The 19697-nt window shown below is 32.6% G+C and overlaps 1 protein-coding gene across 6 annotated transcripts in view; it reads left to right on the forward strand.

The window, feature by feature from the left end:
- Nucleotides 1–8872: 8872 nt before the first annotated feature.
- Nucleotides 8873–19697, forward strand: part of LOC129942184 (atypical protein kinase C) — a 92473-nt gene continuing 81648 nt past the window's right edge. Inside the window, exons 1-2 of one of the 6 annotated variants that reach the window (XM_056051025.1) lie at nucleotides 8873–10010; nucleotides 14953–15383. In XM_056051025.1, the coding sequence (XP_055907000.1) occupies nucleotides 15030–15383 (354 nt within the window). In that variant the 5' untranslated portion in view covers nucleotides 8873–10010; nucleotides 14953–15029. Of the gene's footprint in view, nucleotides 10011–14360; nucleotides 15384–19697 lie in introns of those variants that run through there. The other 5 variants (XM_056051022.1, XM_056051027.1, XM_056051026.1 and 2 more) reach the window with 5 other exon arrangements.

The raw sequence follows: 19697 nt of genomic DNA on the forward strand, positions 1-19697 counted from the left end.
ACACTATATATTTACCTTTTCATAAACGAACATCATCATCATCATAAAATAAAGAGTTGTTACATCCAAAAAAGCACAAAACACAACCCCCCCCCTCCCATCATCATCATCGCATTGGCAGTTTTATATCAATAAAATTCATCAATAATTATAATATTCAATATATGTATATAATGTATTGTAGATATGCATAAAACCTACTACTCGAAATTTTTATATAGATTAATTAAAACTAGACATTTAAACTACATATATTCAATTCATCATCATCATCAAGTTAGGTTAAGCACGTGTATTTTTCTATAGGATATTTGTGTTAAAATTTATACGACTTTGTTTTATGTTGGAAAAACTAAATTTTTCATCATATCCTACAAAGTATACGACTATGATGTATTTTATTAAACAAAATCTTAATGCAGAAAAGCTTATTCACTAACAGTAACGTCACTGAGTTTATTATCTTTTCGTTTACAAAAATAAAATAACAGAAAAAATGAAGAATACAATTGCTAACCGAAGCATTTTGTCTTGATTACTTTTCTCTGAAAACAAAAGCTTAACTTTTACAATGTTGAAGTAATATTTAGAGAGTAGAAAGAAGAAGTATGTACGAAGGTATGTACACATAAAGAAACTACACTGATAGAAAAATTAGAACATTAAGAAAAAAAAATTACATTTTTCAGAAAATTGATAGTTGTCTAAGAGGGTATGCTGGCTTGCCACATTAACGCACAGAGCCTTGTTAACAAATTCGATGAGTTTAAAATGATATTTGAAGATAGCTTAGTTGATATTATTTGCGTGTCTGAGACCTGGTTTCACCCGTCATTGAGTAGTAGTCTTTTTTTGTTAAATGGATTTAAAAAACCTTACAGAGCTGATCGAACTCCTTCAACCATCCTCTAATTGTTTTAAGACTTCAATGAATTCTCTGGGGCTCTCTTTTGTGAATAATCTTGAACCAACACATTTTAAGCCTGACTGTGTACCTTTCCTTCTTGATGTTTTCCTTGTAAGCGATGTTAGTCTTGTTAAATGTTTTAGTCAGCTATCCGTCCCAGTGTTTTCATATCATGATCTGGTTTTTGCAACTTTTGATTTATATCTTGAAAACGAATCTCCGCAATACTTCGAGTATCGTGATTTTCGTAACATAAATGTCGAATCTTTATTTAGTGATTGCTCATCTATTGACTTGCAATTACTTACCTTTTTACGTTCCCATTAAAACTCTTCAAATTAGATCGCGTATTTGTCCCTGGCTTTCTTTTGAGATCATTAATGCTTTGAAAACAAGAGACGTTTCATACCCACGTTGGAAACGATTTGGCTCCGTAGAAATGCCTCGGCAATTCAAAACATCTCGGAACCTTGTAACTAAATTAATAAAATCAGCTAAATACAACTTTTATAACAACATGTTCAACTCAAATCGTTCCTCCAAGTATTTTTGGAAAGAAGTCAAGAGTATTGGTTTAAGAGGAGATTCTTCTATTTCTGATGACAACATTGATTTAGAGGAGTTGAATCGAAAGTTCTCTACTCCCCCAATCCAGTTCCCAACTGGACAATCTAGTGTTTCGGAAAACGATCAAGTCGATGCTTTTTCTGTTTGTTCAGTAGATGAATATCAAGTAGGTAAAGCAATATTTTCTATTAAATCCAAATCGACTGGACTTGACAAACATACACCCAGACTTTTTAAAAATCCTTGTTGCTTTCATACTTCCTCACATAACCCACATTTTCAACATCCCACCTCCTGGAAAAAATCTAAAGTTATACCCATCCCTAAACGAGGAAAGAAAATGGAATACAGACCAATAGCTTTCCTTCCCTTTTTATCTAAGGTTTTTGAAACTATCTTAAGTAACCAGATCAAAAATTATATTGAAGATTCACGTCTTCTTAACCCTCTCCAGTCGGGATTTAGATCTGGATACAGCTTCATCTTAGCCCTTTTAAAAGTTTTTGAAGATATAAGACAAGATTTAGACTCTAATTATACAACTGTGATAACCCTACTTAACTTTTCCAAAGCATTCGATTGCGTTAACTCTAGCCTTCTCTGTGATAAACTGACGACTTATTTCAATTTTTCTGTCACAATCAAAAATCTTATTTATTCGTACTTGACTAATCGCATGGAAGCCGTATAGTGTGAAGGTAAAATGGCTTCGTTTATTCCTGTCAATAAAGGTGTTCCTCAAGGATCTATCCTTGACCTTTACTGTTCTCTATGTTTCATGTACAGTTTCACATTTACGCTGATGATTTACAATTATATATAAGCTTTCCTATCGGTATGATTGAAGATGCGATAGAAAAAATGAACATTGATTTATGCTCAATATTCGATTGGTCAACTCGCAATGAACTTGTACTTAATGTTCTTCCCATTTACTTGAACGCCTGCCAAATCGAATATGTTACAAATGCAAAAAACCTAGGTATAACTTTCAACAGTAGGCTAACGTGGGACACCCATATCGATACTGTTATCTTCAGAATTTATGCTACACTCCGAGGACTATCTGTTACTAGATCAATTCTGTCTCCTCAAGTTAAATTAAAGCTGGTTAAATCAATTATCATACCAATAGTAACGTATGGGTGTGAGATATTTGCACATCCTGACTCCAACTGGATTCGTAAGCTAAAGGTAGCATTCACTGCCATTGCTCGGTTTGTTTTCAACCTCCGAAGATACGATCACGTTTCGTTTCAGGCTCGTCAAGTCGTCAACTTTTAAATTGCAACTTGGAAGCTTTTTTTTAAATATCAGTGTTTTTTGCTTCTCTTCTACTAACTAACTCATTTTTAACAAGACTCCAAATTATTTGTTTAATAAGCTTGATAAGTGCTCTTCTAATCGTTTAACCTTGTTGCGCTCCCCCAGGGTTGTCTGTTTGACATCACGGAGGCAATTTTTCGTTTATGCTGTCAGACTGTGGAATAATCTTCCCAGTCACAGAACTGAGGTAACTTTTTTGTAATAAGGTAACTTTTTTGTAACTAGGTAACTTTTTTGTAATTATTGTAATTTCTTCATCTTGCCACTTTAGTTTTTTTTTTTAAATGATTGTTATTAAATAATAATATAAATAAATAAATAAATACATAAATAAATGAATAAATTATTAATAGTTTGCTACAATTGTTTTAAACATAGTGTATGCATACTTGCATTATCCTTAATAAATATTGTATTATATCCTGTACTATTTATAAGTCAATCTTGATGTACAGCTGTTTTTTTTAATCAATAAATATCAAAATATCAAATATCAATATCAAGATCAAGGGTTGCCACATGTTACTTGAGTTAAGAAGGTAGCCTATTCCAAATGTATGCTTAAGAGATTCTAAGAACCAATTTGTTATGTGACTTCATATGTTTTGAATTATAAAAGTTAGTAATGAGCTTCCTAATAGCAGGGTTGCCACATTTTTTAATGGTGCCAAGATTGTTTGTAGTCAAAATGTATCGATTTTTTATTGGCAACAGCAACGAAACTATTAAAAAGTTAATCCTGTTTAGTAAATATCGTGTGTAAATAGGACCAGCTACGAATCTGTCAAAAGTGACAGCCACAACACTTTGGAAAATTGACAGGTGTTATATTTTAGTGATGTAACATGGAGCCTGATTATGGGATTCTCGCCAAATCGTTTTTCTAGTGAGTGCCATTTTTCAATTATTGCTTTCGCCTCCTTCATTTTGAATTCGACCAATTAACGAATTCCAAGACGAATTTGAAATCTCATAATGTTAGTTGGCGAGTTAAAATCCGACAGCTTTTTTTGGCAGATTCACAGGCGAAAGTTATTATTGTATTATATACTGTGCGATTTCGTGGATTCTTTAGTGATTGCAATCATATAAAAATATAATCATTTATCCACAATCCCACTAGAAAAAAAAATAATTTTTTAAATTAAATATTGTTAATTAAATAAATAAACCGCAAATTCACAAATTCAATCAAAACACAAAAAAATTGTGGAAAGCTGTCAAACCAAAAGTGTCAAATCACTGGAATATAGGAAGACAAAGTCAAGTCAAAAGTGTCAAATCACTGGAATATAGGAAGAACTATTTTCGTTTCGCCGCGAATTCGTTAATAAGGAAATACGATATTTAAAAAATATATTCTCCTTGATAGAAAATAAATAGAATAAAAGAAGTGGGGACACATTTAGTTTATGAACACAGCCTAAAATGTAGATGTTTCTGGAAACACTGATCCAGCATTGAATTTGCTTTATTACTCCCAACACAATAAGCAACTGCAACTGGAACTGCATGCTGCAGCTGAAGAAGCTGTCAAAAAGTGTCGTATCACAAGAATTGTACAGCTTTTTGACATTTCATGTTTTCCTATCATTTGTTCGGGTCAGCTAATGAATCTTTTGATTGACAAGTCAAATAAAACTTGATGTTCACAAATGGCTTCAATATTTTGTTGATATTAATCACGAAATTACAATAAACACTCAAAATCACTGACAGATACCATATTTTTCCCTACATTTTGAAATGTCAAATTGTTGCAAGAAAAAGTTAAACTGCATTTGCGTTGTGTTCGTAACATTGAATTAGTTTGTATTCAATATTTTGACAGCTATTCCAGTGGACGCTATGTTTTCATTGTTTTCAGACAGTTAGCCGCGTATTATTTTCACAATGTTCAAATCCATATCAGATCAGATCAAAAAAAATAAATCATCATGACCACTAGCATAGAGCTGCGACTTGAGCAAGTCCCACAAAAAAAGTCTTAAAAGGTCAAATCACAAGATCTTTTGTGACGATTTCACTTTACCTCGACGCTTATTCACGAACCCGTCCATCCAAAAATAGGCCTCATAGCTAAAGATGATTTGTCGAACAATACATTTTTATTTTGACAGAAAGCAATAGAAACATATGGTCGCCTCGGGCTGTCAAAATCAATCCGTCCCTATTTTGTTTAATATTAACTTTTTTTTGCATTTATTCATTTTAATTTCATGATATTTTGTTTTGTTTTGTTTTGTTTTGTTAAAAAATGTAAATAAATATGAAGCTTTTCGTTATGTAATTAAAAAAAATATTTCAATTCCAAATAAATGGAAGTTTTACCAAACTTTACAAACAAAATTTCACCTGTTGTGAAATAGAAAAACTAAATTTTGGTTCACAATCACAGATCTAAGCATAAAGCACAAATTCCATTTGTCTTTCAAACACAAACAAAAAGACGATCTGAGCTGGATCACGGGGAAAATAAAACATTATTTCACTGCAATTTACTTGGTTATTTTATTAAAAAGAATGTGATATAAAATACACAAACAAAAGAAAAAGTTCAACAAAGGAAAAATTTATAATGCAATCCAGACACAAGGAGTCAATGAACAAGTTTGGAGTGTAAGATTAGTGTTTATATTAATTTTCAAAGTTAAGTCTGTTTGTACTTCTTGGTCTTACATCTTTTTGTCTTCACTTTGCTTAAGATCACCTTCCTTTTGCCATATGAAATTATTTGTTGTCTTTTTCCTTCACTGTTGACAAAAAGCTTAACCATTTTATAGGCTGGTAGTGGTAAAAGAACACCTGGTTATTGTTGTTTATTTTTGAAACATCTCATGTTGTATCTAAGAAGTAAAAAATGCTAAAGATGAATTGTTTTGTTTAGTTATTATCTTAATTACTTTGTTGTTAAAATTAACTCAGTTGAATTTTCGAAATTCTATTCTAGCACAATGTCACTTTACTTAACCTGAAGACTGCCGTAAGCAGTACACTATAAACCCCCGAATTTGATCGTACTTTAATGCAGAGATTCGTTCTTGTGCCGTACTACGCGAATGTGGAAAACCTCAACGCACCATACATTGCAATATTTTGAAAATCAACGTTTTTTCATTATTATATTGTAAATTCCAGTTAAGAAAATCATAGAAAACGGTCACAAGATCGGATCGAGACTCTCTTCTTGTTCAATGCTCATTCGCAATCGAACTTGTCAATTTACTTCGCTTAAGCACCATTGTAATGTCTTGTCTCATTCTTTTTGCCGGTTGAATTTTTCCCTTAAACAATCAAGCCGTAATGCCTGCGTCCCCATGAATTCTTAGTACATCCTTGAGTCCAATTTCTATCGTACCGTACTGTCAAGTGTAGATTTTCGTTCTTTTGCCGTACTTCATGAATATGTAATGCTTTAACGCACTTTCGCACATTGCAATATTGAGGATATACGAGTACACTTTAAAAAACTTCCTTTCCTTAAACTCAAATTCTGTCCTTGGCATAAAAAAGTGGTTCCGAGAGATACAAAAAAATATGAAATAACCTCCCAACAAATTGTAGGGGAATGGGAAGTCTTTTTATATGTAAACCCCTGTGCGAGTTTAGGTGTAAACAATTCAATTACATGAAGTTTTGAATATTACCAAAACAGGAGTAATTTGAAATACCATTTAAAATTAAAACATTTTTTCAAGAATTCAGGACGGCCTAACTTATTAAGTTAGCTTTTGTACATGTCAAATATTCCCTTGAATGTACAGGGTTATCCATTTTGAGCAAACGTAAATAAAACACATATAAATATATTTTTTCATGAAATTTCTTTTTAGTTTGTTGACACATTTTAGACGGTATCTCAGCCATAACTTTATGAACGTTGGTTTTTAAGTGCTTAAGAGTTAAAAGTTTATCTGCATAAACACGGTCTTTCGCGTAGCCCTACAAAAAAAGTGCAGTGTTTTTAAATCGCATGATCTTGATGGCCAGTTCATATTGCAAAGACCAAAAATTACGCGGCCAGGAAATGTCTCTTGCAATAAAGCCATATTCGCTTGAGTTTTGTTGCATGGCACCGTCTTGTTAAAATCACATATTCTCCAAGTTGTATTCTTCAATAGCAGTTTAAAAAAAGTCGGTTATTATATAACCATAACGCTCCAAATTGACGGTGAAAGTCGTTCCATCTTCGTTTTCGAAGAAGTAAGGTCTAATCACACATCCGCACCAAACATTGACTTTTTGTGGATGTAATGGTCTCTATTCAATTACTTAGGATTTTCAGAACCCCAAATATGACAATTTTATGAGTGAGAAATGTGCCTGTTGTTCAAGCATCCATTCAATGAATCTACGAAGTTGTGAATGTTCACCCTGCCTCAGTTGTTGTATGAGCTTGGACAAAAAACGGCATAATGTGTCGTAAGACAGTCCTAATTCCTGAGCATCGATATTTTTAGTGGTACGTGTGAAACGATGATGCACAAGCCTTACAATATCTGTAACCAATTTAGTGTCTTCAAATTTCTTCAAAATTTTGCTAATTGCTTGCGTAGTTGGACAATTATGTAAACAATAATCTCTTCTCAAGGCATGATATGTTTTTGTGGCAGAATCACCATTTGTACAGTAAGTTTTAACAATTTTTATTCGTTGGGTGATAACTAAGCGATCCATTTTCGTAAATGCCAGACTTTCAACTGAACAGCAAAAAATTGGTTAAGGGGGTCATCCCATGTGACGGCCTGTATTTTAAGGATTTTTGTTTACGACCAGTAAATAGATACAACTTTAAATAAGTTTATTATCATTTATTAACATAGTTCGACAGTATAAATATAAAATATGAATAATTAAAAATATTGTGTGAACAACTCCACCTCGAAAAAATGGGCTCGCACTTCCCCCACGATTCCGGCTGATTGGCTTATCTAAAGCAAAAAAAGTAAACGGCGTTTTAATCTGTGAGCCTAAATGCATGGAAAGAACTATCATCCAATGAATATACTAAAAATTGGACTTTTGGGAGATATTTGAAAAAAAAAGTCGCGAGTTTTGGAATTTTTGCTTGGCGATAGTTCATTCCATGCGTTTACATGTGCTGAATCCAACCCATCAAATTTCAAGTCATTCGTTCAAGCTGTTTTTGAGACACGATGGAGAAAAGTTTGAAAAACACAGTTTTGAGAAAAACTAGTTTAAAGTTTCAAGTCCTCTTAACTATGAATATATCAACTTACCTTTCAATCGGCTATGGACCTGGTCCATAGAGTAGTCCTTCCTCATTTTCTTGAAACTCTTTCAAAGCAGATTTTTCACTCTTGAATCAATTCTGGCTTGTTTAACGGCCGCTCAGAACGTGAGATTCGCTTTTCATCACGGTTCTTAACATAAATAAGGGCTTCGCTGCCTGTAGGGCATCCTATAACCGACGTTACTTTCAAATTACCTTCAAAATCTGTGTTAAAGGTTTCCTGAATAACTTTATCTGTAAGTTTACCTGGTTCTTTTCCACCTTCCACCGATTCCTTTATTTGTTTTAATTTTTTTAACAGCCCGAAGTCGTATCTTTAAAACGACTACGGATTTTGAAAAATCTCTTAACTACGGTATTCTAGACATATTTCATTAGCAATTTATAAAAACAAAATCGATTTCTTGAACCCATCACAACTTAGTTTGACAATACTAAAAATGAATAACCCTTTATTAATTATTTCACACATCCAGTTTATTAAATTTAAAGAATTAAATTTAATTAATTTTCATCCGTAAAAATTGAATTCAAGCCAAAAGAAACTTTTAATTTTCAATAAAGTCAAATCTCAATCAAGTAACCTTCTCAAGTAAAAAGTTAAAATCTTGACTAGTCTGACTTCGCAGCACGTCTTTCTCTAAGTGTACAAATAAAGGGATATCATGTGATGAGGGTTAAAATGTGTCTACAAAAAGTGTTTAAAACTTAAACTATACTGAAACATTCCTACCTAGTCTTAGTCCTAAATTGGTTGGTATATACCTATCTAACTTTTATATTTTTCCTGAGTTCTGACTCTCTATGGTTTACATTGTGCGTCGTCGGTGGGTCTTCATTCTATACCATGTTCCTATTGAATACCTACTCAACGTATAGTCGTTGTCTTCGTCGTCGTTGTCCTCGTCTACATTGTAAGTCGGTTGGTGTTAGCCAGAATAAAACGACATAGGTACAACAAAAAAAAAACACAAAATTCTCTTCTTCTTCTTCCAATGGCTTACTGTTCTACCAACCTCCATTGTCCATGTCCAGTCCAACAAAAATAACACTCGACAAAAAAAAAGAAGAAACAACACAAGTCATAGATAAGCATCCGGCGAAATCAGGCTTACAAAATCTCGCTCATATGGCACCTTCTTTTATACACACTGTGCCCACGAGTATATCCTTCTTCGGAGATACCTACGACTAGGATACTCATCATCATCATCCTCCTCATCGCCAGGATCAAAAGTGTTATACAAAAAAAACAACAATTTTTTGTTTTTTCGACCCTGCGTAGATGAAATCCTGCGCACCACAATCCCTGCAGAGCCGAGACTGAGAGATGACACCGACACTAACACACTCAAAAAATATACATATAAGCAACTCTGGAAAAAGGAGCCTAGCTATGGCCACCAGGTCCCTGAAAAAAACAGTTTCACTCTCTCATTCGATGGGTGAACAAATTATTTAGTGGCTAGCAGCAGCAGAAGCAGCAGCAAGCGATTAAAACTAAAAAACAAGAAGAAAAAAAAACATCCTGAATTATTCCCAAATTTTCGAAAATTTAGTGCGGGAGTGTTGAAATTCAATATCGAACAACCGAAAATCGAAAACCGGGAAAGAAAATCCTTTTTCTAGAGTTTTTTCTGACATATCCGTTTTTGAGTTTGAGTTCGAGTTCGTTTCTGTTTTTTTCTGCTTTTGGTAGCATAAACTTGGCATTCAATTGATTTTTGTCGGTTGAGGTCAAAAGTAATTTTTTTCCTCATATATTCTCGTGGTGTGCGCTCGGGGCAGACACCAAAAAGTTGTGCCAGTGACAAAGAAAAATCTTCTTTTCAACAACATCATCATCATCATTATTATCATCATCGTCGTCTTCATTGTCGTTGTCGTCGTTTTCGCATTATCGTCGTCTTCGTCTATAGATCCTTACAAGTGACTACGAAAATCCTTTGAAATAAAGTAATTTAAATGAACAAACAACAATTGCAATACAAATTAATAATAATAAAACCATCATCGCAATAAAAAAAATAAAAAAAAAAAACACCACCTCTGATGAGGAGCTTTAGTGATGGTGGTGGTGGTGGTAGTGGTGGTCCATCGCGGTGTCCAGTGCAGGGATGAGATTAAAGGAGGCGAAAAATCCACCCCTTGATTTTATCCTTGCCCTCATCCCAATCGCTTTCGTCATCACCATCTCATAATTTTGTTTGCTCCTCTTCTCTCTGTCCATCCCTAGATGGGTTTTGACTTTTTTCTTCTTCTTTTTTTTTATTTATTACATTCATTTGTCTCCTCTTTCCTCTTGCTCTTCGTCGTGGTTTTCGTTATCCTCGTTGGTATGCACAATAAGAGGATAATGTTTGCAAACGAGCGAGTATTATCCTTGTTACAAAACTCACCTCAAATAGCCACAGTCAGAGCCAAAACAGCTCGGCGCGTGAATGCAGTAAATTATTTATATTTTATTCGAAAATATAAAAATATCCTTTTTGCACATACATACACACATACGACCTACACACATATTTTATTATACATCCATAAAACATGTAAGTGTATAGGGTACACATATATGAAGGTATATATTCTCCCTAAACTTGCGCCAACTTTCGAAGCGACAACAAATAAAAAAATATAAACTTGGATCCTTTTACTCTCTTTCTTTAGGGTTGCCAAAAATGTCAATAAGACAAGGCACATTTGAAACAATGGAATAGAAAGTAGCACAGTTTCCCTTTAAACACATTTCTAAGGTGTTATGTTTTGATTTTCTTAACTCCTGGGCTTCTTGAATTTAAGATTCTGAGCTGGAATAGAATCTTCACAAATAGTATTGACATGTCCATTTTCTTTGGTTAAATCAAAACACTTTTTTTCATCCTTTTGTTTTATAAATAATTTCGACCAACTGCCAGCTGTCAAATTAGATGTCACCTTTTTTTTCAAGTTTTTTGACATCTCAATAACTTTAAGGTTTCTTTTTTTGATTTCAATCTTAACCTTTATCTTCTGTTCTGTCAATAATGTCATTATGTATGACTTTTCGACAAGTACTGAGGAATGATGCAGACATAACTTGACGTTTCCAAAGGGTCTAAAATTGTTGGAATCATTTAGAATGAACACAATTTTGTTCAAAGAATCGAATTTCATCACTTAAATGTCAAATAATTCGTTAAAAAAGCTTTGAGTCAATCAATCTTGAAGTATAGAAAAAACTAATGACACCAGGCAAAATTTGGCTTCAATGACTTTTTACAATTGTAAATTTTCACCTCATAATTCGTGGCAGATTTGTTGATATCCAAATGATACATTTGACTTATTCGTTATCAAAATTTTCAATTTTTCATAATTAATGCGCTAAATAATACAAATTTTAAAATGACAAATCATAAACTAACCAAACTCACCACAAATTAATTCTAAATGACAGTTCTGTTGATTTTAAATTGTGAATTAAATGGTCACGGTTTTGATTGTGATACATTTGATTTATTCGTTATCGGTTAAAGACATTTTCAATTATTCACATTTTTTGTGATCAATGTTCTAAATAATATCTAAAAATTTTGATATGACAAATCACCAAACTCACCACAAATCAGTTCTAAATGGCAGTTCTGTTGATTTTTGAATGTGAATGAGATGATCACGTTATTTTTTGATCCCAACTGAGTTTCTACTTCTGTTCTGAGGGTGAAACATTTAAAAAATCTTGTGATACATTTGACTTATACGTCATCGGTTTAAGAAATTCTCAATTTTTCACATTTTTGGTGATGCACGTACTAAATAATACAAATTTTGAAATAACAAATCATAAACTCACCACGTCAATTCTAAATGACAGTTCTGTTGATTTTCGATTGTGAATTAAAAGACCACGTTATTTTTTTGATCCCAACTGAGTTTTTACTTCTGTTATGAGTCCAAACAACTTAAAAGCTCTTGTGATACATTTGATTTATTCGTCTTCTTATAAAGAAAATTTGTATTATTTAGAACATTGACCACAAAAATTATGAAATAACAAATCATAAACTCACCACAAGTTAATTCTAAATGACAGTTCTCTTGATTTTCGATTGTGAATTAAATGACCACGTTATTTTTTTGATCCCAACTGAGTTTTTACTTCTGTTATGTGAGCGAAAAAATTAAAAGTTCTCGTGATACATTTGATTTATTATTAATCGGTTAAAGAAATTTTCAGTTTTTCACAATTTTTGTGGTCAATGTGCTAAATAATAGAAATTTTGAAATGACAAATCATAAACTCACCACAAGTCAATTCCAAATGACAGTTCTGTTGATTTTCGATTGTGTATGAAACTATCATGTTATTTTTTGATCCCACCTAAGTTTTTAATTTATTTATGAATGCGAACAATTTAAAAGTTCTTATGACGTTTCTTATGATTAAATACAATTTTCGCGACCATTCTGATACAAATTTACCACAAACGAGGTGAATTTTGTATCTTTATTGAGTTTGTTCAGAAATGATAAAAACAACATTGTTTTTCGACCGCACACATCAAATTGTTCGGCAATTTAAAAGTTCTTATGACGTTTCTTGTGATTAAATACAATTTTCGCGAAAATCCTGATACAAATTCACCACAAACGAGGTGAATTTTGTATCTTTATTGGGTTTGTTCAGAAATGATAAAAACAACATTTTTTTTCGACCACATCATTGAATTGATTTATTATATGATATTTTTAACTCAATTGGTTAGTTGTTAATAATAATTAGTTCCAAATCTGTCCAAACTGATTCAATATAAATTTTTTTTATAGCGGCTGTCAAAATAAGTCCCAATTTCATTAGTTATAAAGGTTCTGTTCTGAAAAGTTAAAAAACACAACATTGTCTCATTTGTCAGAATGCTGACATTTATAGTTTGACAAGAATGAAATTTGGAAACCAGGAAACTAACCCAAAGTGGGAATTTGGGATTACTGCATGATTTTGTCCGCTATTAAACTTTCATTGAAATGTATGAATTTGACATTCGTTTGACATTTTCTTTTCAAAATGCAGTGCAATTTATGACATTTATTTTTAATAGCTTTAACATACGCTTTTAAATATTTGCCAGTACTCGACCTTAAATGAACTGTTTTGTTTAAAGGGGGAGGGGGGGAATGATTTAAAAATTGTGTTCAAAATGAATCGATTGCAAGAAGCAGAAAAAGTTTCCGTGTATAGACTCAATGTAAAACCTCGAAAATAGAAGTCAAGTCGAAAAGTCATTCTGTTTAACTCTTCAAATTTTTTAATGTCAAGAGCAAGTTTGGGGGACTTAGTTTTGGATATTTGAGCTTAAATAATATGTATCCAGATCTTAGAACTTTTAAGGGTCTTGCCATTAGAATTTTCACAAAATCGTTGTTTTTTCAATGTTTCAATTAATTTCACCCCAAATGGCTTTGAAAATTATCCGTTTAAAGGAGTATCATTATGCAGGGTCCGGCAAAAAGATCTCCCATATTTTAAAAGGCAATGACAAATAAATAAACAATTTAACAGACAAATTTCATTGAATGTTTTTAAATTGGAACCAGACTTATTTGTAGTTCCTAGTAAACTGATTTAAATTTGATTGGGAAGGTCTCAATCATGTGACAGTACCGATCCGCATTAACTGTAGCCTTTTTCCCATTTTCTTCGAAAAAATACGGACTTAACACACCAAACTGTCACATAAGGGCCGCGCCATTATGATTACTAAAAACGGCACCTATCTATACCCGGAATACCATTTTATCTTTAAATAGCTTTTAATATAAACGTCTAAAAATACGTGAGGTTTTTTTGCCGAACTCTGTTCTTATGTCCAATTTAGTTATGCGGTGAATCTTGTAAGCGTGAGATTTTAAGACCTGATCGAGACTATACTTCATTGGATCATTTCTATAGTCAGTCTTTTCTTACTTTCGAAATTTTTTAAGACGTTGTCTTAAAATATTGAAGACGTAAAAAATTGTTCAGTACTTAGATTTTAAATTTAAGTATTTTAAGTGTAGCAAAATTACTTCTGATTGGCTACTGTTTAAAACTTCAAAAGCGGTTATCTCAATACTGCTTTTGTTTAGTTGACAGAACTGAAATTTCGTCATCATGGCAACCCTGGTTGATGAATGGAGCTCTATTGCTCTTTCTCTCTTTCGCTCCGCTCTGGTCCTATACTCTCTTGATAAATTATTCTCATTAAATGTTGGTTGTTGTTGTTTCTGGTTTTCCTTTTAGCCTTTACAAACACATTTACAAAAGATTTCTGCGTGTAGATTTTATATTGCATACACCTAGGGGATATTACACAATTATTATAGGTGTGGTTTTCACAATTTAACTAACTTACTGTAGGACCTACTGAGCTCGAGCAACCGAACAAACGCCCGACTGACGAGAAAGAGGAAGAGTACGAGGACGAGAACGAGGACGAGTACGACTACGATACCGACCTTAACAACCGATACCGTTTCGAATATGTTTTCATGTCCTCCTAACGTCCTCACACAAGAAGGACTTCGACTTGGTAATCTCGTATAATCATCATCGCATATATACCTTACCTACCTACAACAGTTCGAGGAGCTTTTCGTTTTCGTTTTCTTTTTAATAAAAATAAATTAAATGATAAAAAAATTATACATAAATTGATTACCTACACCTGCAGTCGCCACCGCCGCCGCCGTCGCCATCAGTAAAAAGGCAAAAGGTCCTCCAGTGAGTGTTTTTTTGGTGTCCCATTCTGTCATCTGTTTTCGAAATCGATAAAAGTGGCAATTTATTTGACAGTTTGTATTGCAAATGTTGTGTGGGTTTTTTTCTCGTTCAATTTAAAAAAAAAAAGAAAGTGTGTTGAAAATTAATCAATTTTTAAAGTTTATTCCAAAACCAATAAAACATAAAACAAGTTAATTAAAACAAAACAAAAAAATAAATAAATTATATAAAATAAAATGGCATGGGGATATTGGAGTGCAACCACAGTTGACCGTGGAAGATCGCCACGGCGTAATACACAATGTACACCGTTGCCGGTGAATGTAGTGCCCCAGGAGGAGGCCCAACCACAGCCTGCTGCAACGGTATGTTATAGTCCTACATGTCGGTCGCGCTGCAGTAGTCCGTGTGGTGGCAGTCCATGTCCTGGGAGTCCTTGTGGTTCGATGAGTCCACCACCACCGCCGCCGCCGCAACATTTGAATAAAAATTGCCCGCAAGCTGCAGCAATCGCAGCATCCCAGCAGATATTGACTTTGGATGATTATCCATCCCGAAGACAGTCTCTGGATCGATTGGATAGTCCGCAGGTATACCTTCGTTCATATATATAAATATATCTTCTTTTTCTTTTTGCATTTTTCTCTTATTCTTTTGTTTTTAAACATTTTTTATTTTCATCTTACTTTGTATATAAAAAAAGAAGCAAGTTGATAAAATATGGGTGGAAGAGAAGATAAAATGTATCTTAAATGCGGGTGTAAGACATTCTCTGGAAGAACACACCACCCAGAGTGTGTTTTTTTTTTTTTGAGGAGAGGGTTTCTAAGATTGGGTTTTTCGTCGTATGGAGTTTTTTTCTCGGGTATGAACTTTTTTTTATACTACTTACTCGTCTTTTGTGAAATTCTATACCTGATATGAATCCACAGCAGCTATGGTAGCAATGAGGGGCGACTTAACTTTGGAAAAGCTGAAGTGAATTTTAAATATTTATGTAACTAATGGGATATTGAAGTGTACAAGATGATATAACAGTATTAGAAGATTGAGTTTAAGTTCTTTTTTTTTATTTTAATTTTACACTTTTCCTTCGTGGACACGATGCGAGAAGCATGAAGAAATCATCAATCTTAAAGATTTAGAGCATGAGAAAAAAAGGGCGAAAAAATAGACAGATGGGTTAAGCTTAGATTTTTTCAATACAATTGATGGGAAATCTTTGTTTAATTTTTTAGAAAAAAGGTTTTTTTTTATGATGTGGAGGGTTTGAACTTTCAAGGACCTTTTGAAGTAGCAACCTAATCGTTTAAAAATTTGATTTTATTTTAATTATTTTTTTTGTCGACGGTTTGAATTTCGTCGTTTTTGTGCATCATAAAAAGGTCGCTGGGTGGATAGTTTGGGATTCCTTAAATCTCCTTATCAAAGCTGTAACCTATTTTTAAGATGTGTATAATTTTCAAAATCAAGTATTTTTGAAAGAGAAATCAATGAAAATTCCATTATTAAAAGGTCTTTAGCCAAATGGCTGCCATGGCTACGTTTCCAGTATCATTTCATTTTCATGAATTTTTTAAGGGTCAGTATGTCAAAAATAACTTCAAGAATTATTTTTCATGTGACCACAAAGCAAAAGGTCGAAAAGCAATAAAGGGGAATAATTAACTTTTCTTTTGAAATTGTGATTGTTTCGTTGTGACAACAAAATGTTTACCATTTTTGACGTCAATTTTGACAGTTCCAATGGTTTTTTCCATTTTTAGTAATTGTGTAGTTTTGACTTTTCAAATGTCAAAAGATGGCAGCTTTAAAGTGACAGCTGACCAATAACGATGTTGAGAGCACTTGTGGTTGAAAGCAAGATGCTTAAAGAAAAGACTTGCCTCGTGTTTTACCAACAAGTTGAACTGCCCTAACGCAAGTGCAAGAACACCCGTCAGCGGCAACATCCAGACGCACAAAATATCCCAAAAGTTTTTCTCTTGGTTTAAGTTTTACAATTAAAGTTTTCTTTTAGTCTAAAGTTGCCTGAGTTAAAAATTACTTTAGATTTATGTTTTAATGAAGGATGCACAATTTTGATTAAGCCGGATCACCAGACTGCAAAATAAAGGGTTTTCCAAGGGTATAATAAATCAATTTATTTTTGATTTGATTTTTTGATTATTTAGATATGTCAAAACATAAAGTTCTCCAATTTGATTTATTTTTGTTTTAAGATCAAATCTGCGGATTTGGATTTTACTCCAGATTCACCCCTCTTTGCACAATTACTAAAACAATTTTCAAAAATGTTTTAGCTGGGAATTTGACAGCTTAACCGCATTCGTTAGCACGTACACGAAGGTACACTAATACAATAACAAAAAAAAAAAATACTTCCAATCGAATTCTATGCACCACGAAATAAAATCAATTTTTGAAGGAAATCTAAATTTACCAATGGAAAACCGATGCCAATAACCAGTATTATCAAAATACTGGGAGATTGTTGCGTTCACCCTTATTAGGCATTTTTCTTTTTAAGCTCAGAGGTGAGAACTGAGCTGTCAAAATAGATCTGCGTTTCTTTTTTTGCTCACAGATACAGAGCTATTGGTTAGTGTTTCTTTTTTCAATCGGAGCTAGTTCGGAACGCGCTTTATAAGCTCTGAAAAAAATGCCCGAGCTAATGGAGTAAAAAGCTAAGTGCAGCTGATTTCACGTTTGTTTTGTGTGGTCTAAAAGATGGAAAATTCTTAAGCTATTGACAGTTCATTCCTCCAATGTGTTTCATTTATAAGTCAGAGAGCTATGATCAAACTGTTTTCAGGCTCTTGTCTGAGCTTAAAAAGAAGAACGCCTTTTGTTTACTCGATAAGTTTGAGAAATCTTATCTGAAGTGTTAAATTGTTTCAAAGTCTCGGAATTTATTTGCGAAAATTCAAAATATCAAGTATTTCAGTAACTAATTTCGTTTCACCGATTTATCTGAGATGTAACCTTATGTCACTACTTAAACCTCAGTTAGTACCTGAACTTATAATCGGTGCAAAAGTTTCTTTAGGTTTATAAACCATTTATATTGTAATTTAAATTTTAATGCCCCACAAATGTCAGAAATACTGTCAAATTCTGAAATTCGTAAATAGCGAAATGAAATGTCAGAAATATTGTCAAATTTTATTTTATTGTGAAGAATGTCCAACCGAAAATGTATAATTATAATTTTTTATTTAAATGTCGAGTTAAGTCACATGAATTTTGGATGGATTTTAATTTGTTGATTCGTAAAACGTAACGTCAAATTCAGAAATACTGTCAAATTCTGGAACAATTCCGTTGATTCGTAAAACGCAACATTAATGTCAGAATTCTGGATTAATGACATTGGTTCGTAAAACGTATCATCAAATGTCAGAAATATTGTCAAATTCTGAAGTTCGTAAAACGCAAAATCAAATGTCAGAAATATTGTAAAATTTTGGAATATTTACTAAATTAGGAAGAAATTATGAAAATTTGAAAACATCATCACCAAAATGTCCATCCGAAAATGTCGCATGACTTTTGGATTGAATTTAATTTGTTGATTCGTAAAACGTATCATAAAATGTTAGAAATATTGTCAAATTCGTTGATTCGTATAACGCAACATTAAATATCACAATTCTGGGCTAATGACGTTGATTCGTAAAACGTAAAATCAAATGTCACAAATACTGTCAAATTCTGCAATTCGTAAAACGCAAAATCAAGTGTCAGAAGTATTGTTAAATTTTGAAACATTTACGAAATAGTTATAATTTGTGAAGAAATCATGAAAACTTGACGTCAATCGCAACAAATTTTGGCTCGAGATAGCTTAACTTGCAGGACACTATTTCTAAAATTTTAAATTTGTTATCTTGAAATAAGCACTAAAATAAACAATGATGCAAAAGTCAACAAAAATGTTAAAAAAATGAATTGACTGTTGCTGGAAAATTGTTGATGTTTTTGTTTTTGGTTTTCTTTAATTACCTGAAAAACGTAGTAGTTTTTTTTGTTGTTGTTGTCATGTGTGAAGTCAGTAACAAAACCACAAGAGACTTTCTCCTTTTTTTATCAGTCATCATTTCTATTTGTACCTTTTAACAATAATATGATATATTAGGTGGAATATAAAATTAATTAAATGTGAACATTTTGTTTGTCTATATCTTGTCGTGTCAATAGGCAATAAGAACATTTTAATTACTTATTATCACGTCAAACTGAATTTAACGCACACAAAATCTATTTTTATTCATCAAAGAAACTTGACGTTTTGTTGGAATAGTAAAAGTAATTTTTATAATATGTTTTTTATTGGAAACTTATAAGTTTGTAGAAATGTAGGTGTGTCGCAATGAAACAGGTGATCTGATCTTTATATAGCTATATGTGGACCTAGAAATATATTCATTCCCTATGTCCAAATAATGACAGAGATTTCCTTCCTGCCATCGCATATTTGCGTATAAGTTAAAGTAATAAGTTCTATTTAAAGAATTTTCAAAAAATCTGTCTGTCAACTTTCTTTCCGGGACTTACTTTCACTAAACAAAAATTGTGCAATTGAGATTCTAAGCAAAGTTCGTGTTTTTAAAGAAAGTTTCTAAAAATAGCAACTGGAAAATCAGTTTCTTACAATAATTTATTCAAGTGGTAACATGTTGACATAATGTTTAAGTACTTTAGCGCTACATACAACAAAAGTACTAAACTAATAATTTGACAGATGCTTTTCCCGACCAAAACAATTGACCTTTTTAGTAACTTTAAATTGTCTTAGTATACTTAAAGCATTGCTTGTTTAAAGAACAAAATTAACTACGGGCTGTTCGCTAACAATACCTATTACTATTTCAAAATTTGAAACACTAAACAACTCATCTACT

This window comes from Eupeodes corollae, chromosome 1, assembly GCF_945859685.1.
Source record: "Eupeodes corollae chromosome 1, idEupCoro1.1, whole genome shotgun sequence".
Lineage (NCBI taxonomy): Eukaryota > Metazoa > Arthropoda > Insecta > Diptera > Syrphidae > Eupeodes > Eupeodes corollae.